The following is a 24,873-nucleotide window of genomic DNA, read 5'->3' as shown; positions in this document are numbered from 1 at the left end:
CTGACTTGTTTCTTGGAAAATCATTCGGCTAGTTTTAATAATTTACATAATTTTAATCAATTAGTCGCTTTCTGTACAAACCAACATTTTTGACAGTTTATTCTACAGTCTGTTCAATTGTTGAGATTATGGGTTGTATAGTTCAATGAAGCTGGAAATCGACTCCTTTTTGTTTTGAAGGAAATGTTTTTTTATTGTGTTGGAAGTTATGTTTTTTTTGGAAGTTATACCGATGCAGAGCTTGCCCGTTGTAGCACAATAAAATGTTTCTTCGGCGTTATTCTAGCTACTATATTGTAACTTCTTCTACTTTACAGTGCTTTGGGTGACCTAAATTAGCCAGAAACACATTGATTCAAAAATCTTTTCTACTGATTCTCCTCATTTTTAGCAAGCATGACGTGCAGGAAATGTTTTTAGAAAAGTGTAATTTCATTCATTGGGAAAATCTTGGTTCACGACCAATCAATGTTGTTAATATCAGTTCAGTTTTTATCATCAATGGAACTCCACTCTCTACCATTTTGGATAAATCTTTGAGGTGTTTCTCCTGTCTTTGCTCCCAAATATTTCATGCCACTAATTTAAAAGCGATACGATGAGTAATAATTTTTTAGCTCCCCTCTCATTGAGTGAGACGTCAAAAGCTTAATAGAACTTGTTGTCCCCTCTCATTGGGTGGCACAATATTTGGCGAAGACTCCGCAACTAATGGTGAGACAAGGAATCAATAATAGCGCGCGATTAATAGTTGCCTATAATCTGTCGTCTCTTGCAATCATCATGTTAGAGGACCCACGGTTTGTTTTAACAGAGACTGATTGCTTTAACCTACTCAAAACGACAGATAACTCCGCAGAATTGGAACTTCTGTTACCAGAAAAACGATACTTTTGAGGGTCTTACGAATTGTTTTTTTCAGAAGACAAAAAACAGAAGAAATTTATAGAAGAACAAAAATGAATATTGATAAACCGTACTTTCATGCAAAAAATGGGCCAGTTTATTCGATTACATTTCCGAAATTAAAATGGGGCAAAAAATTGACCAAAATTGAAAAAAACGGACAAATATGTAAATTTTGGCCAAATTGGTCAAAATCATCTGTTTTCCAACGTGGGTTTGTCAGTTGAGTGATACTCAATACAAAGAAAATAAAGATGAGAAAAAAATCACAACCTCCGGCCTGCGAAAAAATTGCATTGCCAACTTTTTTTAAGTAGCTCGATTCAATTTTGTACCGTCCGCGTATTTTTCGTCCTTTAACCTTTCAAATCTCCGTGCTTCCTTTGCTGTGTTCAATAAGGTCACTCTCCCAAAATATAATTTTTCAATTTCGGGTCCAATTGTTCCAATTTTTTTTTTTGCTTTGAACGTCGTGTTTCCCTGATTCATTTATTTCTTCGTTGTAGTATGTTGTCATGTGTGATGAAGTATGTTTTGTGAATGCTGCAGTATGTTGCTGATGACAGGATGCTGGTTTGTTGTTTTGGTCTTGTAGCTTTCTAGCGTGTGACTTAGTTGATTCACGAGTTTCGGCTGGATTGTCTTTTGAAATTTTCAACTCCACTATATTACTGGCGTCCCTGTCGTAGTATATTCAATTTTGCTGTTGTATGTTTGTGTTTATATGCATAAGTGTTAGTTGGTTTGTTCTTGTTGCCTTCTAGGGTCTGACTTAAACTTATTCTGGAGTTACAGCCAGATTGTGTCTTTACATTTTCAGATGCCATAGTTAACAAATACATTTTGCAGTTTACTTCTCATTTGATATAGCTTGATTACTATTGGTAAGCTTATTGGTTGTTTAAGTTTGAGTATTGCTACGGTGTGACTTAAGTTTATTCTGGTTTTACGTCTAGTAAATTTCTTGTTCCTTTCATGCTTTTATTATACTACTGCATTGCCGTAATTTTGATTGTTTGTGGTACATCAAACTTATATTGTATGGTGCGAGTTTTTCTTGCAGTAGCTTCTCTCCTCTTTCATAGAGGGTGACTTGCGTTTTGAGTTACGGCTCGTTTGTTTGCTTAACTTTGTTGCTGTAACCTGCTAGCAAAGTACTTCCCCGCCTCCTCGATCGTTGCCTTCTCCTTTCCCGCCCGTTTTCTCCCGCCTTCCCCTTATGTTGCGTGCTAGTCGCTCGACGTTTGTCTCTCCTTTTGTGACGCGCTATGCGCCTGCCATTTCCAATCCATCCCTCTCCTTCTGCAGCCGCGTTGTGCGTCATTTGATCGCCCTTTCTCCTTCGCGCACCGCTACCTGTCCTGTCGCGCGTTGCGCTTTCGTGCCCTTACCGTCTTTCCTCTTGTTTCGACTGCTACATCTGTACTCAACAAACAACTTTTCTTGTTGGTGGTTTGCTAGACAAATAGAAATGCTCGGGTTCGGTTTAACCCTCTTTTGTGTTGTGTGCGTTTGAGTAAACTTTTGTAGTAGCCCCAAGTTAAACTTTTGGTTCATTTCTTGATAAGATCTTGCCGGCACTACAGGAAAACTGCCAAGAATACTTATACTGCGAGGGAAAAATCAGATGCTGAAATTGATAACATCTATAGTTACATCAACAGTTCTATTGATGAGCACAAAAGGAAACTTAAGATCGAACGTCTGATAGTAAAACCAAAATGATGCAATAACTGGTATGATTTAGAAGAATGAGGAGCTCTTTGATCGTACGCATAAAACTGAAGATCCAAACACCGCCTGTAAAAACTTGGAGCAAAAGTTACATATTGTAACTAAGAAATATGACGCAAAAATCTCTTCTGCTCGAGGGTACCTTGATTCGGTCGGAAACAAAGAGACAACCGAGCAACATACATCTCGTCATTTAAAATCAGGGTCGCATATGAATTCTTCATAAGGTCAAGCCAACGTCAACGTGAACTAGAAATATCAACACTTGAAAGGGAAGAACTTGGAGAACAACACGAGGCAGAGCTGCGCATTGCGAGGCAGCATCTTGAAACTGAAAAACAAATGCAAATCGTAGAACTGGAAATTAAGCAGCTTGAGGAGGAACATCGTAAGCAAGTAGCTGCTGCAGTCCTTGAGGAGTTGATGACAAATTGATCAGCCTACGGTTCTGACACAGGTAAAATGAGCGAACTGTTCACTGAAATAAACACTGTAAGCTGCGAGAAACTTGTTCAATGTTGGGTCAACCCATCACTGGCCGGGAACAATGCAGATGTTGCAAATGAACCGAGTTTGCATCATCCTGTTTCCATCGTTCAATCAAACCGATCCACTGCTATTCCCGCTTCTTCAGCTCAACCTCTTAACGCATCATTTTGATGCCAATACACATGGTCAAGTTGAGGCTAACACCAAGCTCACTGTCAATGGGTTGAACGAGACAGGTAATCTGATATTTGTAATTCAAAATGCACCCCGTGAAACTAACACCATTCAGGAACAGCAGCAACCTAAATATACACCTCAATCACCAGTAATAAACTTTGCTATGCCGGCACAACTACACGCCCCAATTACAGCCCGGCAGCTGTCTCAGGCTATTTTGCGTTTCGATAGTCTGCATTTGGGCGACCAACTAGTCCGGAGTTTAAGTATGCCGGGACATTTTAACTTGGTCAACCACCAACAGTGCCAATCAGTTACTGCCCTCTGCCCCCGCACAGAACACTTCTCCTGCAATTCACATGCATTATTCACCGGCCTCACAGCACAGGTACAAGCCCCTTGTTCTGTCCCCTCAGCACACGCAGCTCTCCCTCTGCCGGATCCAAACAACTGGTGCTTCCCAGGATCCGTCCCAGCTAAATCGATGCCATTTGTTGGTACATCCGTTAACTTAAGCAACGTAGCGCTGTCGTCGTTCAACAACCCTCATGTTTCTACGTCTCTCCGCAGTAAGGCCCCAAAACTACGTAACATCGGATTTCATGCAACCCAATCACTTTGTTTCTTCCACCGGTACCGCCCAAATTTTGTTCACTCCCATCCTTCCTCCAACGTTTGGAGCTACCGCTCCGGACCCGTTGTGTTGGGGTTGCCCACCGCAATCTAACTCCCTCGGCTCCTTCTTTGGACTCTGGAAATTTGATAAAACAGTTATTGGACGCAATCACTAGTAAGAAAACGATTCACTGCCCGAGTGGAAATTATCACTAATACAATAGTGACCCCCTGCCGTGGCATGAACGGTTTAGGCAATTTAAAAGCGCCTTAGGTTCAATTTCAATGACTGATTGCATCAATTTGACTTACTTGAAAACTCCACTAACTGGAAAAAAAATACCGTACCGATATCGCTTAGTTTGCGTACTGAGGAATAATGTATAAGGACGCAATTAGGACCTTAGAAGGTAAATTTTGCCAACCACAAGAGGTCGTAGGTGCCCCCTTGGACAACTTCAATAGCTTGCCACCATTCAAGATGCAAAGTACCGATAACATCATTAACTATTAGGAGTTTATTCAAGGATTGTTGGGGTCTTTAAATCGCTCTCATTCGATTCGGATTAAAATCGCTCTCATCGTTTTGGGTTTTGGAGTGCTGCACTTCTCAAGACTGCCGTACAGAAGCTATCGCCCAATATGAATGAGTTATGCTCACTCTTCACTGTCAAAAAGCAGTGTGCGATGCCTACTCTTCTGAATTTTAACGGCTGGTTGAAGGTGAAGGCCCAAGCGCACGATTTAAGGACGAATACCGCAACTAAAACCAAGACTCAGGATGCCATCAAAATCATTTGCCGCAAATACGCAACAGAAGAGTCACCAGAGGTCACAACAAAGCTCGTCAACTATGCAAAAGCAGCCATCGGCTGCAGGAATGTGGTGTCTTCAAGGAAAAGTCTCCCACGCAGCGAGCCAAAGTAGTGGCTGAGGCAAAGCTCTGTATCTCTTGTTTGCGTGATAAACACATGTTCAAGCAGTGCACAAGTTCCTGTAAACAACAGATCACATTATATTTTTTAGATACACGTCGATTTCTGGTGGTTATGTGAAAAAACAATATTTTCGGTCAAAAATTGTATCTCCAAGCAAAATACCACAAATTAGTTTTTGGCGGCGTCGAAGAAGTAAAATTGGCAATTGGTCTTTAGAAAACAATATATTTGAGGATTAATTATCTCTTCATTTTGCGAGACTTGCCGCTATCGCGGCTGAATTTCTTGATCTGAGCAGATTTTCCTGACTCTTGAAGATTTTCTCATCTTACCATACAGAATATGGGAACAGGTTTTTTCCTACTACAGGGATCATCCAAAAATTTATCTCAATTCTAAATGCTATGATCAAATCATCCACACTCGGGCCTGGGCTCCGATCAGATTTGCCGGACAGTAGGTAAAGCGGAGATCAGACCGTGCAGAATTTGGGTGTGGCCTTGATAGGATTTTCCAGACCGTACGTAGTCCTGCCATACTCTGCGGGAAGGTCGCTGTATATCCCCGTGTGCAACCTTGATTTGTCTGATTACAGCTTACATGGGTCATCTACCTCATCCTGAGAAAATGGTGTGAAATTTAAAACTCAGTTATATTTAAACTTCTTTCCATTTTCTTTTCAACCAATTTTTCAAATGTTTTTTCTATTAATTAAATGAACAGTTGGCCAAGTGACGTGAAATCAAATTCAACAGCTGAGAGATAGAACAAAAGTAAATGCTAAATTGTCATTAAAGCTAGGTGCATTTCTTTTTGATGGGACTACTTTAGCAGCCTTCATTTTGCAAAAGAAAAAATACGTCTAAATTCAGCAGCATGAGCGGCATGATCTGTTTTTATTGTGGAAAGTATAGTTAAAATTTTAAGAAATTGTACGCTCTAATAACCGTTCCGGCATATTTGGCTAAAAAACACCTTATTTTTCATGATCATTTAAATGAATCTTTCTGTCCATGAAAGACTAACTAATTTTATATTTTTTCCTACATTCCGATTTCAACTAGTGTATACGGATTCCAATTAGACTTTTGTGTGATACTGTACCAGAACAAGACTTAATATGTAGAGGATTTATGATCTTCAAATTTTTTTCCGTTCAATTTTGTACAGCAAAAGTAGAATTTGATAAATTGTCTTAAAAAAATGGAAGTCTTTTTCTCATAATGACATTTGGAAAGCTACATCAATGTGCTTTATCATACTTTGTGTTCTAAGTATACTTAGATTGGTAATATTAAAGAATTTGAGCAATGATTATGATTTAGGTTTACGATTATCCATTTCGATCATCATTTATAGGAAACACAGTCTTGAGAAATGATTTAGTAATGATTCTTCAGTAATGAGGCTAAAATATCAATGTACAGAGTTTGATTTAAAACGAGAATTTTCTATAGACTGTGGTTGCTCATTTTTTTTATAGTTTTTGCTTTTGCAGTCTTTTGGGTCGTTGTGCTCATTGCAACAAGCAAATTCATTTGTAAAGTCCAAATTGCTGATTTCAATTTTTTCAAAACTGATGCTATGTAGCTTATTTGAGCAATCCGTTGAGTTTGTGTCGAAACAAAAGTCATGGAACAAATGTCTTTTTTATTAGCATCACCTTCTGCTTAAATGAATCTTTGACTATTATGTCTTTATACGTTAGTCAAAATAATCTGAGTACTTGTTCTTCGTATTCATTCTTAAATATTAAACTAGTGAAAACTGAGTTTCGTTTTTGTTATGTAAATAACATAACCCGGTCTTGCAATTTTTAAACTCATTTGATCTGCTTCTTAAGACAAAAAAATTTTGATTTTTTGATGATAAATTTTTCGCTGTGGTTAATACTAAAAATACTAAACGTTGTTTTCACTTCGATTGAGAGAATTTCTTCATTTTTTTGTGAAAATAATAGATCTTGAATAAAATATCAATTTTTTTTTCAAAAATCATTGGTCCTTTTTTGATTAAGAAGAAGGTTTTTTAGCGTTAAAATATCTTTTTGCAACGTGTGATTTTTGGCGATTATTTTTTTGTTCCTTATATCGCAAATTCTTTGAATGCAACCTTGAAAACTTTGTTTCTTAGCTTGGTTTGGGACTGACTGGCCTAAACAATTGTTTGATGAGTTTTCAACGCTCTGTTTCATTTTCTTATGATCTATTGACATCGGAAATTTATTTAAAGTGTTTTGAATTCATAATTATTTGTTTATAGATTATTGTTTATTGGTTAGATTTTATAGTTTTTGTACTTTAACATCTCGCGCAAGCCGGTTGATAGTTAAATAATCAATTTTAAAAGCTCTAAAAGGTAAGACTGAAGCTCTCTTTTGTAAACATTTTAGTATTTTAGCAAAATCTTCCTTGATTTAGTTTAATGCTTTCGGTTATGCGACGCATTTTTTTCATCGTTTCTACGGTTCGCAAATAAATGTCAATGTTAATCAAAATTGGATACCAATTGCATCTAGACAATTAATTATTCGCCCAGATCTCAGAATTGATTTTCCTCAATCTCAACCTTTTTGGTTCCCTTCATTTGTTTTCATTCTTTCCGTATTTGCCCGAATAAAAAGTCATAGTTGATCTGCATTTATTTCGAGTAAGGCTCTTTACTTGAAGACCTGCCCTGTCTCCCTAATTGCAATTGATAATCGCTAGGTTACCTGTATTAAACGGTAAATGGCATACAAACTTTCAAGTAATAAATAGCTATTCATATAGAAATTTGGGTGAAATCAACAACAAAATCAAAGAAAACGAAAAGTACAGATTTTTTTGAACAATTTAAAAAATAATTTTGAACAAAGTTGTTTTTATTAAGATTTTATTGTATTCTGTACTTCAGCGTCTGGCCCAGGCTTGTCTGTATTTAAATTAAAAATTTCAAAATTTTTACTGAAGCGTTTTTGTGTAATTAGTTTAATGCTTTCAGTTATTCGAAGTTTCTTTGCAATTTTGCGCTTTGAAAATTTGAATTTCTTTTCATGTATAAAATATAAACCTTTTGTTCTCATATTTCAAAGGGTAGGATCGAGACAAATGTTGTAGATCCACGATTCTTAGGTGGTAATTTTTTCAAAGAATTTTCTAAAATTTTGCGAACAAGTCAGTTATTTCTGTATCAAATGTGGTTTTTCGTTGATAATCAGTTGGTAGATATTCGTATATTTGTTAGTTTTATATATATATATATATATATATATATATATATATATATATATATATATATATATATATATATGGGGTTCATCTATTAACAGAATTTGGAAAAGTTGAAATTGAAGGGACCGCTAGACAGATCAATTTATTAGACGAGAAAGCTGCTATATTTTGAAAGAGGTAAAATAAAATCTGTGTCAATCTCCATCTTTGTTAAGCCAATATGAAGGTCAGGCTAAGGCTGTTTTATCGCCTGTATAAAAAAATTGAAGTGAAAACTTAGTTATATTGTACGAAAGTAAAATTGTTGTGAACACTTTTTTATATCGAAAAATTGCATTTATGCACTATTTTATTAGTCCAACAGCGTTGTTTATTCTGTGTACCTCTATTGTTTACTAAAATAAAAGTCTACAAATTTAACAGTTTATAAAGTTTAAATGTGTTATGAAGTGAAGTGAGTCTCTAACTTTTAAATTCATGTTTTTTTAGATAAAACTGGTCGCACCAGATAGCTTTACTTCTGTGGTATGGGCACTTGAAGAATTCTATAATGAAGTAACAATTTATTAATAATTATTTGTTAATAATTAGTAATTTTTGCCTACAAAGGTGAATCTATTGATTTTATTAGCCGCCAATATGATCACACCCAGGCCTAGGCCTCGACTTATGAAGAGACTTTAAAAGTCTAGTAGGGGGGGGGGGGGGGGGAATTGACTATAATTACACGGTCGAGCTTCCTAGTAAATGTCGAGCTAATATCTTTTCATGGGTCGAGATAGAATCTTTTCTTGACGAAGAAAATCCAGCTAAGGTCTTTTCATGGGTCCACCACTAGTCATTTCATAACCAACAATATCGAGTTTGGGTCTTTTCATGGGTCCACCAGTAGTCTTTTCATGAGTCTGTTTTTTTCAAAATGCAAAATGTTTTTTTCCTGCTTCTGTACATACAGAAGCAGAGCCGGAGCATGACTCATTAGCTTTGCACCAGAGCACTCCACCTTAAGAATCATTTGGAAAACTGTCAGAAGCCTTAAGAAATTTGTAAAATATTAAGATAAAGAGTTATTGCAGCTTGAGTATATTACCACATCACTTGATTAAATGAAACTAGCTAGATAAGTGTATTGGTCCTACTCCCATTAGCCATGACATTATTTCGGCGTTTTTCATTTTGAGTTCCCTTCCAATTTTATAAGCTATCTCTTTTTTTTAAAAAAAAATGCGGGTGGTTGAGGGATTTGTGGTTGTTTTGAATCGTAAAAGGTGAAGGAGCATGCTGACTACGTTATATGCAATATTGCACGTAAAATGTTAATGGCAAAAAACAAACTTATGAAACGACTAATCATGGACCCATGAAAAGACTTTAACTCGACTTTGTTTGCAAACATAGTGTCGAGCTTAAGTCCAGCGCAAATTTTGTGTCGAGCCAAAGTCTTTTGTAAACTTTTGGGTAAAATTTTGCAAAAAATTTGAGTCGAGCTTAAGTCCAAAATGTCTCAAATTCCAGCTAAAATCTTTTCACAGCTCAAATGAGTCGAGCATGGTCTTTTCATAGTACATTTTGGTCGAGCATTGTCTTTTCATAAGGTGTACCTAGACCTGGGCCACTACTATTATAGAACCCTATTAGTACACTGTTTTCTGCTAACTGGATTTAGTAGTTCCTAGTATACTCAAAACTGTGTTCATAATACTGTAATAAATTAATTCTCCGAAATAACGATTAATTCACTAAAATTCACATTATAAAATTTATTGGTTACCGTAATTTTATCCCATCAAAAAATTTCCATATTACAATTCAGCTAAGACCACCTAAGATCCGTCGAGAAAATCAAGATACTCTATCAAGTTTCGTTTGGTTATGAAAAAACGAAATCCATTGAAATTGTGTTTCTGATGATAGAGATGTTTGGTCAAGAGTTAGGTCCTTCTATAACTCGGCCTCCCTCTCCCTCGTCCCCCAGTTGTTCATACATCTGACACAAAGAACATTCTGGACAGCAGATTCCAAGTAAACAGTCTTCGATTCCACTGCCTTGAATGTCTCTCTGCTTTCGCATTGTACTTCTCATGTAGGCAACGATTAGTCCGAACAGAACAAAACATCCCAGAGACCCAATGTAGAGAAAGAGATACACCTGTAAAGTTATTACAATTATACAAAATAAAAAGTTATCATTCCGGGTTGAGGATTCGCTGGAAAAAATATCAGACTTTTTGCTGCATTTTATTGAAAGAATATATGGGTCTTTCCATTACAGCCCCCACCCCCATGAAATTATGGCCCCGATTATGGTATGGTTACCTTGATAGGGGGAGCTATAGGTTATCTGATTACTAAGCAAGAGGGTAAAAATTGGGAAATCTTCACTTTTTGAAGTACGGAGCCCTCTAATTACAAACCCAATAGAACAAAGTTTCTATAAGAGGATGGTGGAACCTACTGAGGGAGTCACCTGTCCAGGTGGGGGGTCGGGGGGGGGGGGGGGGTTGGCAGTGAGAGGAAATGTCCCACCTGGCTGCTAATATTGTTGTTGTTGTCATAATCATATGGGTTGTACGGGTCATCATTTGTGTTCATCTCTGTCGCTCTCAGGATATTACTGGCGGTCGTGACTCCATAAAAGCCAAGAATAAAAAGAACAGACAATAATGCAGCCAGAGGTTTCTTGATTTCACATCCGACAATTCCACTTGTGACACATGGAAAGCACCAAGTGAGACAACATGTGGATCCTTTACAAGAGAAGAAAGGTTTGCTCCAATCTGGCATTTCTGGTCAAATTTTTGACAATTTTTTGGAGAAATTTGGAGAAAGCTGTTACCTTTAAGTTTTCCAATAACTTATTACCTGAATTTGAAATTTTCCTGTATATTTATATAGCACGAAGTAGCCTGAATAATCTACGCTTATTTCTCGCTAAAAACAGTTGCCCAATTTACAAAAATCGATGCGAGAAATATTTTAAGGGGTAAGCAATTTGTTTACTCGAAATTTTTCACGTTTTACCAAGCACAGTTGACAAAATCTGTTTTGAAAATATTTTTACCGCTTGCAATTTTTCTTACTTCTAAAATGAAACTTCTAAGCAAAATAACAGTTAGAACTGAACAGCGAATTGTAAGTTAGGAAAATGATTTCAACTATAATTTATTCGAGAGTAGCTCAAAACAAATTGCTAATTAAAACAAATAAAGTTTCAACTTCATCATTACGCAATTATTTGCGAAACTAAAAATATGGCGACATAAAACTTATATCCTTGATAAATTTGTCATTTATTTGTTTGTCTCTCAAAAACAGCTCTACCATTCTTGGTAATAGACAAACTTAAAACCGTTACATTTGAGAGTAACTCAAAACAAATATGTCGCAAAAAATACAGCGAACAAAACTTGAACTTTCCAATTGGGAAAGTTGCCAAATTTAGAAGATTGTGTCATATTATATTAATTATTTCTCAATACTACCAAATCGGTGGTCATCAGTCATTTTGTCCCCAAAAACACCTGTCGATTCGTATTAAGCAAACTGATTATCATTTTTTGATATTTATTTCTCTGATGACATTTCAACCAATGGAAAACGTGAACAGCATACAAAATAAGATGATGGGCTCAGTTTTGTATATGTTATTGTTTTGTCAATTTGATTTCAACACATCAGACGTCATTTGCAAACATATGTCTAGTTTATCTTAATATTCACACTTGGACAAAATTTCAAACTTTTACCACCACCATAACCTTTACACAGAATAAATAATCATAAAAAAACTAGAACAAGACGCCTCAAACGAGTGAGTCTGTGCATCATGACAAAAAATTCCAACATAGTCCATGAAAAACAAAAGCCATGGTCGAGGTGTCACCGCCATTCGTCATTACAAAAGATCTGTCATTGTTTCAAAAATTTATTCACGAAGAAAGTGGAATCAGTAAGGCCAAATCTAAGAATGGAATAATAAAAAACAGTCCAATCAAAAAATTCTTTGAACACTTTCATCGCCTTTTGCAAAAATTAGTGCAATTTTCTGCCATATAGTGAGTTAAGATGTGTTGTAAGCTTTATGTGTTGTAAACAATTTGAACTTGAATGGTCTCCTCACCTTTTCATTGGTTCATTTACTGTCAAATTAGTGTGTCAGCTTACCATTCAATGACGCACTGTTATTTATATTGACAAATTTTGATTAAATTGGATGAAGATTTGGCCCTAAATTTGTTACTTTTCGATTATTTTTCCTTTCTTAATTTTGACTTTTATTTTGCTGCTTGTTTATGTCATTCAATCATCATTTTACTTATTTTAGTAATTTAAAAAAAATCTTAAAAAATAGAAGTAAACTGTAATTACCTTTATTGAAGTCAGGGTCGAATATCTTTTTAAACCTTACTATCTTTTAAATTAAACTGCTCGTCTTTCTCAACGCTTTACTACCTTTTCTTGTATATTATACTGTTTCTTTCCAATTTGTGTCTGTTTGCAGGTACAGGACAACCAGAATGGCTGAACTTGTTTTATACACCCGGGTCGAGGTTTTTGGGTGAGTTTTTGGGTGAAATGCGGTGAATGCGGTGAACTTATAGAAGAATTGCGTTGATTGCGGCGAATGCGATGAAAAAAGTGTTTCACCGCATTTCACTGCATTTGTTACAAAAATTCAACGCGAAACTCACCGCATTTCTCATTAGGACGCAGAGGTAACCCCAAAAATCCCGCCTTAAAAAAATTCAAGCAAAAACGGATACATAAAACGAAATTAGGAGAAAAGCTTTGTATTCTAAAGGGGTTACGCCATTTCTCCAAAAATGAGATATATTCAAATTGTAAAATAGGTGACAAGTCTTGAAGCACGTATCCGCTCATCTTAGTTATATATTTTTTTGCATTAAAGTATCTCTAATCCGCGATTTAGCCTAATTAAACGCGCGATTTTGAGCATGTAAACATGCATTTAAAGCCGTATTAATTGAGCATCCAAATGTGATTTGAGGTTTTAATAAATAAGCATGCCGAAAATATTTGAAGATTTCAAAGTGATTAAAAGTAGAATTAATGACACGACGAAATATAATTGTTTAGAGTTGTGGTCGTTGTTGTAAGTGTTCTTAAGCAACTGGAAAATCTGCTTCTGAATTCATTATTTATGAGATTTATTTAGAGAGAGAGAGAGAGAAAGGGATCAGAATGGAGGGACTTTCACAAAAAATGGATCTATTCTGTTTTGACCATCCCAGCTTGGGGGATTTATATTTTTTACGCCCCCAAGCACACGTGCTATTTTTTTATAAGGTAACGCGCTATATAACAATATATAATTTCTAACTGGTGGCAAAAACATGTAAATAGACGCAAAAAATTAATAGAAAACCATAAACTTGTAAAAAGGCGCAACATAATATTAAATCAAAAAATTGATAGACACAGGTAAACCTGTAAAAAGACGCAAAAAGTGGTCGCGGAATAATGGGAAAAAATGGAGATCTAAAACAGGCTTAGAATTGAAAATCTTTTCAGAACGATTGTTAGACACCTCTAAACCTGTAAGTAGAGGGAAAAAATTTGAATAAACTCAATTTAACAAATTTAAATTCTTTTGATGAGTGCAATTGGGAATCACCTAATAAAACAATTTTAGCAAAAAACCAGTAATCAATTCACATGTGGTAATGAATTCACCTTGGTTTTATAGATCGAAAAAATTATGGATGTATTGAGTTGACTATCAGAAATCTCATTTGATCGTAGTTTCATTTTCATTTATCCTCAATTGAAGCTGAAGGACAAATCAAAAATTAATTTATCTGTCAAATTTTTGAAAAATTATCTCATAACGATGATTCTTGAAAACAAAGAAAAGCCTGGAAAACCATCAAGTTGGTACAATATTATACATTATTAGTCTGTAAACATTTTTGATCACTTAGTTGCTACCAAGTATTAAAGCTTAAAACACTTTTACAGGCTCAAAACGCGTATTTAATTAGGCTTAATTGCAGATTGTAGATATATTTAATGCAAAATTTAGATACATTTAGTGCGAAATCGAGTTACGCTGCGTGCGAAAAAGAGATACATATATCGAACAGATTTGTGATACACAGCGCACAAAAAAAAGAATACACGGCTTGTATCTCAAATTTGGACCTTTTTACAAACACGGGCCTCGCAATTCCCTTATATTTTGCCTGTTTTTGCTAACGTCTCTATTTTTAGCAATATTGTTGCATTTTCAATGTATTAACATAAGAAAAACGAACAAGAGGTACAGAGATCGGGCAAATTTTCCCGTGACGATTTTGGTACACCTCTATGCTGGCGCAATGTTTGCAAAAAATCACTGCATCAACTTTTATAGTAAGATAATGTAAGAAAAGCGGTGAAAGCGGTAGAAAAAATTAATTCACCACATTTCACCGCATTTCTTACAATACTAAAATTCGCTGCGAAAGGTTTACAAATAACAGCTGTATTGAAGATTAGAAAACATCTAAAATTGTTTAATTATACTTATGTTGTATAACAATTTACTGAACAACTTTTACAATTCACTTCAGTCATCTTGTCCACCTTTTTGAAGTTGCGCTTCTGTTTAAACTCAATTTCTTAAAGCAGTTTGAAAGTTTTCTATAAATTACATTTGCGGATTCTTCGTTTCATCGGAGTATGTTTGTAGATAGATTTAATTAAAAACAACCGAATGGATCAAACACTACATCAAATGCTCAGTTAATTATCCTAAATTGGAATGACTGCACAGAAACAAGAAGAAAACCTGACACAAAAAAAATTTAAAGTTCTGAGTGCGTTCATTTCTTTTTGTGCTTTTGAAAATTAGTGAAAACAGTTTTTTTCTTTATGTCTTGCTTGCTAAAATTTTCCCATTGACTCATCTGAAACAGGTGTTCAATCCTTGCTTTGATGCAGATTCTAAAAGTTTTTCAATTAAAAATAAGCAGATCAATTTCATTTTATGTTCAATTTGTCATTAACGATAGACATATAGATACACAGAAAATTCGGCAGGAACCCTTTAATTCGCAACAGTTTCATGAAGTGTGACAGACGTCAATGGCAGGCATGTTTGTCCAAATCTGAAAATCAAGAAAGCGCTCAAAAGTTGCATAACACTAAAAACCGATTTCTGATGTTCAGTTTTTGCTCTTCGTTCAAATTCCATTTCTTTCTCTTTGAGCTTCAATACCAGACTAACATTATCTTTGGTTTTTAAAGTATATAGAATCTTCAAGAAAAACTGTCTCTTGGTTACAGCCTACAATAAAAGTCTGCCCGAGGCCAGACGACTGCCATAAAACAGATTGTCATAAAGGAAATTAGGTTACATGACAGTTTACCCAAATCCATTATACCCAATGCAATAATAACCAATGTCGTTATACCCAATGCCATTATATCTAATATATGTATACCCAATGCACACAATTCATTAACCGAGTACAAATTAGCTATCGATATAACAACTCTCTATGTTATGAATGCTTTTTTGAATATACATTTTTTGTAATTAATAGTTTTTTTAAGAAAATTATTAGTTTTCTCATACAATTAGCATCCAATTAGTTTTCAAAATATAATAATAATAATAATAATAATAATAATAATAATAATAATAATAATAATAATAATAATAATAATAATGTTAATAATAATAATAATAATAATAATAATAATAATAATAATAATAATAATAATAATAATAATAATAATAATAATAATAATAATAATAATAATAATAATAATAATAATAATAATGAATTTCACTAAACTTGGTTTTACCAAGCTTAGTAAGTCCCTAACGGGGCTTGAATTTGATTTCCCTCAAACACTGCCCATCCACTGCTGACGCTTCTCAAAAAACTGTTCACGCACGATTCTCATCAATTTTTTTATGCTATTATAAGTTGATTGCAAATATATGTTAAGTTAAAATAATTTTGTTGTCTTTTGGAGTCATCGTTGGTCAATTCTTTAATTCAATTAATAGCCAGGAATCAAAAAGAAGGTTATTGTTGCCCACATTACTGATTTGTTGATCCTAATTTGTATTGTTTTTGTGTACTGTTTTTTTAGATCTTTAGATCTGTTTGCGTTTATTCAAATTTTTGTTTCAATTAGAAGCTGAAACACATTATTCATTTTAGCACAGAGTTCTAAAAATTTAATTTCAAATGTTTTAGTTCGATGAGTGTTTTTTATCTCCTTGCTGACTTGTTGAATACTTGTTATTGAAATGTTACAATGACGTTGTACGGAAGCCTCTGTGACTCGAATTTGTTGACATTGACATTACCTGTTTCTATGAAACAGTTTTGGAATTTTGAGTTCTGAGAGGTTTTTTCGTTTTTTATATCATTTAGTCCCATTAATGAGCTGCTTCAATGACAATGTATTGAGGCCTTAGAGAACCAATATAAAATTTCTGCAAGCCATTTAAGTATCCCCTGACTTTTCATTTTGTGTATTTCAAAGAAAGTTGTGCGCATTTTTTGAGCAACTGATTTAATTTTTTGCTCTTTTTTCATCTTTTACGTTAGACCCAATGACGGCCAGTCCAACTTATGTTGTTTTGAGGCTCAGAAGAAATAATGTAAGATTTTTATTTAGGATTCATCATTAGGCTCAAATGGTCGTACGCACTTTTTTCTGTTATTTAGCTAATGACTTTTAGTCGTTTGTTCTCTCAGGTTTATATGAATTTTTAACTCTTGTTCCTTTTTCGACTTGCAATTTAGTCTCATTTACAATACAAACCACTTGTTTTACAAAAAAGACACTGTGGACAACGGCTTTAAAAATAATTAATTTATGACTTTGATACTTATTCTTTTGGATGTTAAGCTAATGTTTTTCATAAAGTCTCACAGTTTTTGTTCATTCAGTACATTCTTTGGTTTAATTCACTTGTTTTGCTTGCTGTTCTTTTATCTACTCTGTTGATTTGTTCAACTTAGCCAAAAGTCTCTGTTCTTCGCTTCTATGTTTGTTCTTCTTTTTTCCAAAGCCAAAGACGCGCAGCTTAAATTTCAATAAGTTTAATTGACTTTGATATTTATGGCGCTGTTCTGTTAAGAGAGCAGTTATTTAACAGGTTTTCCCGAATATCTTTTCAAAACTTTTTTGACCATCACAAATTTTTTTTGCTAGTCTAAACTTCTGTTCCCATAAAAATGGTGATGCGCCATTAAACTATCGAATTTTTGTCGAACGTTTAATATATTTCTTCATTGCCAAATCAGGTCCGACTCAAATAGTTACCAGCTAAACGAGTGAAGGAATAAAGACATAAAGTGAAAAGGAAAGTAATTAATCATTTTAACCAATCAGATTCCACTATTTCACTTTTAATTTACATTATCAAATACTTTTAAGGAAGCAATGGTTGTCAGCTAATGCTGGCTCCATCTTTGCTGGTTGTTGAGTTTTCTAGGTTGTTGAGTTTATCGCTCTTGGTTTTCTGTTTGTTCTCTTTAACTTTATTTTATTTATTTTGATTTTTCTGGTTCGTCGAGTAAACCGCTGCCTCCTGAAGACCCCTGAACATCAGCAACAACAAAAGTATCTGTTCCATCAGCTTTCTGGTTCGCTACTCCCAGAGAATCCATTTGTACGCCGTGGTTCTCTTTTGGCTGCGTAGTTGACGTTTAGCTTCCAAAGGGCGCTTTACCTGAAATACTTGAATAGTAGAATTTTTAGCTGTTAGGTGTTAAAGGTTTCTTATTTTGAAGTTTACAGTGCTACAGGGGGTATAGGGTTTTGGTTAAATAGCGTAAGTATCAAGAAATGGTTTATCATTTTGACTTCTAACGGGAATAATTGTTCTAGAGTTAGCATTTTTTTCTGGTCGTCTAGAGAATGTGAGGTCTTTGTTTCGACTAAAATTGTTGATCTCATTTTTTGTCGAATTTTTCAAAATCTCGCATTGTTTCTTAGCACGTTGTATGTTTACAAATTATCTCTTCCGGTTTGAAAAGGATTTCTGTTCTCTTTAACTTTTAGTTCAGTAGAAAGTTTGCATCTGTGTGCTTGGGTTAGGACGTGTTCTGGAGTTTTCCTTCTATGTTACACTCAAGATATTCTTATGTGCGTCCAAGAATACTTAATATCTTGAATCTTACTTGACAATTTAAAGCTCTATATATCAATTCTCTTACTCTTATACAATGAGTATTAGTAGACAATGCACGGACCCCAATGCTAAAGTTGAGACTATATCTCATTCTTATATTAAAAGCGGAGTAGAGAGACTGAAATATAAATTATTATTAAATCAGGTCTAATTCAATTAGTAACCAGCTAAACGAAAGAATGGAAAAAGTTAAAAGGTGAAAGAGAAGGCAACTAATCATATTTACCAATCAGATTCCAATATTTAAGTTTTTATTAAGTTTATCAAAAAATTTTTAGGAAACATTGGATGTCAGCTAATGCTGGCTTCTTTTTGCCGGTATTTTGAATTTTCAAGGGTGTTGAAGTTATCGCTCTTGGTTTTCTGTTTTTCTCTTTGATTTTAATTTATATTTACTTTTCTTTCTCGTCAAGTAAACCGCTTCCTTCTGAACATCAGCAAAAACAAATGTAGCTACTTCATCATTCTCCTGGTTCCGCTTCTCCGAGAGGATGCATTTAAATTCCGTGGTTCACATTTGACTGCGTAGTTGACGTTCACTTTCCAAAGGGTGCTTTACCTGACTCAACTGACTGGTAAAAAATTTTAACTTTCAGGTGTTAAAGGTTTCTTATCTTAAAGTTTATAGTGCTAAAGGTGGTATAGGCTTTTGGTTAAATTGCGTTAGTATCAACGAATGGTTCATCATATCGATATCCAACGGGAATAATGGTTCCAGAATTAGCTTTTTTTTTATCTGGCCGGCTAGAAATTGTAAGGTTTTCGTTTTGACTAAATTTGCTTATCTAAATTATCTGTCGAATTTTTAATACTAGACTTGTTGCTTGTCACGTTTTGTGTGTACGAATTATCCCTTCCGCTTTGAAAAGAACTTGTTTTTTCTTTAATTGTTGCTCTGTAGAAAGTCTGCATCTTTATGCCTGCGATAGGACGTGTTCTGGAGTTTTCTTTCTATGCTATACCAAAATAGTCTCATGGGCATCCAAGAATACTTAATATCTTAAGGTTCACTTGACTATTTAAAGCTTTATATCTCAAGTCTGTTACTCTTATACAATGAGTATTAGTAGACAGTGCACGGACCCCAATGCTAAAGTTGAAACTATATATCAGTCTTATATTAAGAGCGGAGTAGAGATACTGAAATACATATTATCGTTAAATCAGGTCTCATTCAAATAGTAACCAGCTAAACGAAAAAATGGATTAGGTCAAAAAGTGAAAGGGAAAGCAACTAATCATTTTAACCGATCAGATTCCAACATTTCAGTTTTAATTTATTTCATCAAGTATTTTTTTGGGAAACATTGGATGACAGCTACTGCTGGCTCCTTGTTTCCGAGTTGTTGAGTTCTCCGGGTTGTTGAGTTTATCGCTCCTGGTTTTCTGTTTTATGCTCTTTGCTTTCAGTTTATGTTCACTTTTGTGGTTCGTCGAGTAAACCGCTGCCTGCTCAAGACTCCTAAATATCAGCAACAACAAAAGCATCTCTCCCATCAACCTCTGGGTCCACTACTCCCAGAGGATGCAATTGTACTCTGTGGTTTTCTTTTGGCTGCGTAGTTTTCCTTCCATTAGGCGACTTACCTTACTTAACTGACTAGTAAAAAGTTTAGCTGTTATGTGTTAAAGGCTTTTTATGTGCTAAAGGTGGTATAGGCTTTTTGATAAATTGCGTTAGTATCAATAAATCGTTCTTCATTTCGATTTCCAGCGGGAATAATTGTTCTAGATTGAAGCGTTTTTTATATGGTACTGAGGTCTTTGTTACAACTAAATTTTTTTATCTAAATTTTTTGACGAGTTTTTTTTAAGACTAGACTTGTTTCTTAGCACGTTTATGTATACGAATTATCCCTTCTGATTTGAAAAGGATTTTTTCTTCTTCTTGTTGCTATCGGTTGAATGTTAGAAGGGTTGAGCCGGTGTGACTATTTGGCAATGGATTGCTCCTATTCTGTCTGTCCACTGTGATTGAGTATTGCATGTTAATTGTTAGTTTAGTTTATTGACACGAAATATCAATATCGACGCTTTATTTTTAACTTCAATTGAAGACAAGTTCAAACATTTTTTGTTTATGGACTAGTGTCCTTAAATATTTTATTTATGCATAAAAGTTCTCCGTAATGTAATTGTTAGTTATTAGTATTGGTACTTGTTCATGTTGTTTCATATAATTTACATATTTGTACGTGCATTTATGAGCACATTTGCAAAAAAAATTATGTTTTTATTTCTTTTAAAACGGTATGCGTTTATGATGACGGTATAAGTCTGGTGAGCCACTATTCTAAATTAAATGGTAATAGACTGAAAAATGAACAGTTATATATAAGCTTAATTATATTTAAAGTTTCATACATTACCCGCATGTTTTTAGTCTGTTGTAGAATACTTTTGAAAATCGTAGAATATTCAATTTTGAATGGTGCTGAAACTGATGGAAATTTAACACAAACTAGTTGAACTGGTATAATATTGGATGGTGGTGGATAATTTGTGAATTGTCGACCGTTATGGATGGTTGAAAATTGAATGGGTTTGGCGTTTGTGTTAACTTTTGTGTTGACGTTTGTGATGACTTTTGTAAAACATACATATTAATAGGATAAAAACAGCATGGTTAGTGGGTACGTTCAAATATTATTCGTCAATATTAGTTGGTATGTTGAGATTGTATCCGCTAAGTAATGGGATGGTGTTATTTTGCCTTTATCGGGTTTGGTGGCATTGTTAGCCACTTAGACGTTCTCGTTTTGTGTTAGATAGTGGTCGTTTTTGCTGTAGTGCTGTAGTATACTCTGTCATAAAATGTTGTCCTTAGCGAAGCAGTCCGCCAACATTTCAATCACAAGGTTAAAGTTAATGTCGGCGATGGAGCACGTACGGCCTTTCTGACCTCTCTTTCAGTAATTGTAGTTCTACGAGTTACATGAAGTTGGATCATTTTTGTGACAGCTTTATTGGCGAAACTGCCTTCTATATGACACGTGTGGTATTTTTCGCACGGCTCAATTGCTTCTATGGAAAAGATAAAAGGACATTCACGTGCCCATTTAAGTTGAATTACATTCAATTCTTGACAGCATCAAAGTTCACGTCAAGAATTTCGGGAGGATTTTATAGCTGAAATTTAGAAAATACGGTGATATTAACTGTTCATTGATGTGCTTGAAATATTTTGTTGTATAATTTATCGGCTCTCTAAAAAATGTTGAATATATCAGGTAGACGTCCTTTGGCATCGGGTGAAGGAAATCAAAATTTATTTGAAATAAGTTGTGCTCAAAAATGCAGCAGGCGGTGGTATCTTGTGAAAAACGATTTGGGATTGTTACTTCTTGGTGTAACGGCTTTTGGACGTCTAAGGTTGCCCTAGTTGAGCTTACGCGCCTATCTTGTAAGATCTTGTAAGAATCTTGCAAAAAGTGCGTATCTTGTAAGATCTTGCAATCACACTCTTATCGTGTAAGACATCGTGTATGAACTTACAAGATAAGCGTGTGTAAGCCCTTTTGTGAAACTTGGCTATCTTGCAAGATTTCTTGGAAGATCTTACAAGATGAGAGTTTTCTAAATACATAAAAAAAATTAAAAAACTCAAAGAAACGGAATAAAAACATACTAACAATTTTGTTTTTGATTGTTTAACTAAAAGCTGTGAATTAAAAGGCAAAATTATGTTTCAAAATATGGTTACAATGAAACTTATTAGTTCTGCGCCAAAGTGTTAATAGCCGTGAACAAACATGGTTGCTATTGAAATTTGAGAAAACCAATGAAACAATTATTGAAAAATTTTTCTCGAAACGACTAATTCAAAAAGTCGCCTGCCCGGATGAGAAAGGAGGAGGGGAACACACCCAGAAGATACTGGAAAAATCTCAAAGTCAGTTATTTTTCAACAGACTTGAGATAATTTTCCAACAGAAGTTTGCTATTTTAGTTAAAACCATGTTTTTCAGGTCCCCGGCGATTATAAAAGACTATCTTGCAAGATTCTTACAAGAGAAAGCGCCTATCTTGTAAGACTCTTGCAAGATTACATGCTTATCCTGTAAGAGTCTTGCATTTAACGCCTATCTTGTAAGATCTTGTAAGAATCTTGCAAGACTCTTATCAGATTATACAATTTGGTACGAGAGTCTTGCGTCGAAGCCGTTAAATCCACTTATTCACTATAAACTTTTGATAAAATGAATCACGCCTCCTTTCAGGACCATTGTAGTGATATGTTTTTGTCGTTGGCGTAAATATTTGACGAGACAAAAAAAAAGACAAATGTAAAAAAGTGGGAAAATGTACAGAAAAATGAAAACTCTCAGTCTCAAAGTGAAAGCACGTTTTCTGAAAAAATAAAACGCTGTAACGGCTGATTTTCTGAGCACTAAAAGAATATGAAACTCTCTGCTGAGAAGAATGAGCCCCATTGACGAAAATAAGGGGCAAATTACCAAAAATGAAAAAAGAAGAGTAAAAATCAATGTCTTTTTGAGCAAATAAATTCAAAGCCAAGAAGTCATTTAGCTACGGACGTAAGCACACGGATAAAGTCAGTTTTAGCTCAATGGGAAATCTGAGACCTGTCATTAGACAAAAAATAACACAGAACCTCACGAAGAACGACAAAGATAGGCAAAAGTATAAATATATATATTAAAATCTATTCACTAAAAACCCTAGATATGTTCATTTTTTCAAAGCTCCTGTTGTGATATGTGTTCTGCCATTATCGTAAAATTGTCAATAGTCAATAAAGCAATTATACAAAAAAACGGATATAATCTTTTAGTCTCAAAGCCAGAAAATCGTTTCTGAAAACTTAAAAAGCCGCGAAAGCCTCATTCGTTTCACTAGATAACTAATGTGACCTCTCTACTAGAGTTGAGCTACACATTGGCACCAAATATATATATATATATATATATATATATATATATATATAAAATATGGCAAACGCTCAACTATCCACTATTTATTTTTCTTTTCAAAACTAAAATTGTTGAAAAACATTCCAACAAAAAACTTTCAACATAAAAAACAAAAAACTAAATAACTTTCGGTTTGATTGGACCCAAATGGGCATGTCAAAAGCAAAATAACAATATACAAATCTTCTCAGCGAATATTTGATGTAAGCTCACTGGGCTTCGTTTTCACGTTCGCAAAGATCGGTTGGTCAAAGTGCAATAAAATGAAATCATTCCGGTGCAATACCATTCTGGTAACTCACGTAAAAGAAAAAAAGCGGAAAAAATGAAGAAAAAAACTGCGACCGAAACAACTCGAACACATAAAAAATCATCCAGAACTCGCTTCGATTTTGCTGCCGTCCTTCAGAAATAAGCCATTGTTCCAAATTTGAGCGTACTACGTAATTTGACTATAATTCATAAAAGAAGAAAATACATAAAAATTAACTCAAGATATTTTGATAATTATTGAGTTAAATTGGAAAAAAACCTGCAATTTTTTAATTTTGGATCACTCTTAGCAAACACAAATAAAACTAGACTTTTTGGAGTTTGAGAGGATTGTGTCATATGTTTTTAGTTTTGTACTTCCGGGTAATTTCTGGGTAACAAAAAATGCTATACAACTGCTTTTTTTGTGGAGAAACGTCAAATTTTGAAAAATTTATCAAAATTGTTATCAATAATTTTGGATCAAATTGCTCAGCACCTTTATTATGTCTTTAAAAGTAGAACTTTCAAAACTGTTGTTAAAAATTTCAATATATTTTTAAGCAATTTTGACTAAATAAATTGAGCAAAAAATTGGCAAATGTGAATAAGAACCATTGAAATCAGTCAAATGTTCACAAAACTTTGAACGTTGATAACTCCGTGGAAAAAATGAAATTCAAAACAAAATGCAAGAACAAAATTACGCTGCTTCGCTGCTGTGTTACGATAGTGTAATCGTTTGATCATTGGTATTTAAATTTGTCAAATTTTTAAATTTTTTTGAAGTAGTCATTTAGAACTCTTCTCATCCTGACATTGCTACATCAAACACCTGTTTTCAAAATGTTTGCAAAATGTTTTTGAAGACCTTTCGGGTTTAATACTCAGTATTTGTTTTTATTAACCTAAAATTTTGAACGAAAAGAGAAAAAGTCTCTTCTAAGATGTTCGATTGTCAACACCTGTCTTGATAAGTCCTCCGTATACAAAACTTAAACAGTTAGTTTTGAAGTGTAAACGTGGCCAATAGATTTTTAAGCCAAAAGCGTTTAAATTCGCAAGCAAAAATTGTAGTTTTGTTTTTCAAGCGCTCAGAATTAATGTCAGAGAATTTTGTAATAGCGTTGAGAATGAGTGTAAGAGCTTTCCTTATTTGGTCGTACAGACTTTAAAGCCTACGAGAGTCGAAATTTTCAAAGCTCAGAGTACCAGCTGTGCTATTACTTGTGTAGAAATTGAAACTAGAAAGAGTCATAATAACTTCCAATGAAGTATTAAATGTCTCGATGAGATTCGAAAAGCATCTGGGTAACAAAAATTGTCAAACATTTGCATAAAATTGAGAGATCATTTCATATTTCAAAAAAATTAAGCAGTTTGCAAAGATCTGACAGAAAGATTGTTTTTAAAAGCTATCATTGATTTTACTCTAACAAGATCTTACTAAGACA

The 24,873-nt window shown here is 34.4% G+C and overlaps 2 protein-coding genes across 2 annotated transcripts in view; both read right to left on the bottom strand.

Annotated features, from left to right (window-relative positions):
* LOC142344931 (NEDD4 family-interacting protein 1-like) overlaps window positions 1-24,873 on the bottom strand; it is a 98,738-nt gene that overhangs the window by 17,794 nt on the left and 56,071 nt on the right. The window lies entirely within an intron of this gene.
* On the bottom strand, window positions 9,764-11,233 carry LOC142344283 (uncharacterized). Its single transcript, XM_075395866.1, has 2 exons — window positions 10,598-11,233; window positions 9,764-10,220 (listed from the first exon to the last, which is right to left on the bottom strand). The coding sequence occupies exons 1-2, from the start codon at window positions 10,853-10,855 to the stop codon at window positions 9,996-9,998; spliced, it is 483 nt and encodes a 160-aa protein (XP_075251981.1). The 5' UTR covers window positions 10,856-11,233; the 3' UTR covers window positions 9,764-9,995.

Source organism: Convolutriloba macropyga, chromosome 8, assembly GCF_964194025.1.
Source record: "Convolutriloba macropyga chromosome 8, txConMacr16.3, whole genome shotgun sequence".
Classification (NCBI taxonomy): Eukaryota; Metazoa; Xenacoelomorpha; order Acoela; family Convolutidae; genus Convolutriloba; species Convolutriloba macropyga.
This window is presented reverse-complemented; position numbering and strand designations above follow the sequence as displayed.

Bases quoted from the DNA above. Each gene is read 5' to 3' on its own strand.
- LOC142344283 (XM_075395866.1), bottom strand. From the start codon at position 10,855: ATGCCAGATTGGAGCAAACCTTTCTTCTCTTGTAAAGGATCCACATGT. The intron at 10,221-10,597 runs GTGGGACATTTC...ATAACTTTACAG, and splicing joins ACAACAATATTAGCAGCCAG to GTGTATCTCTTTCTCTACAT.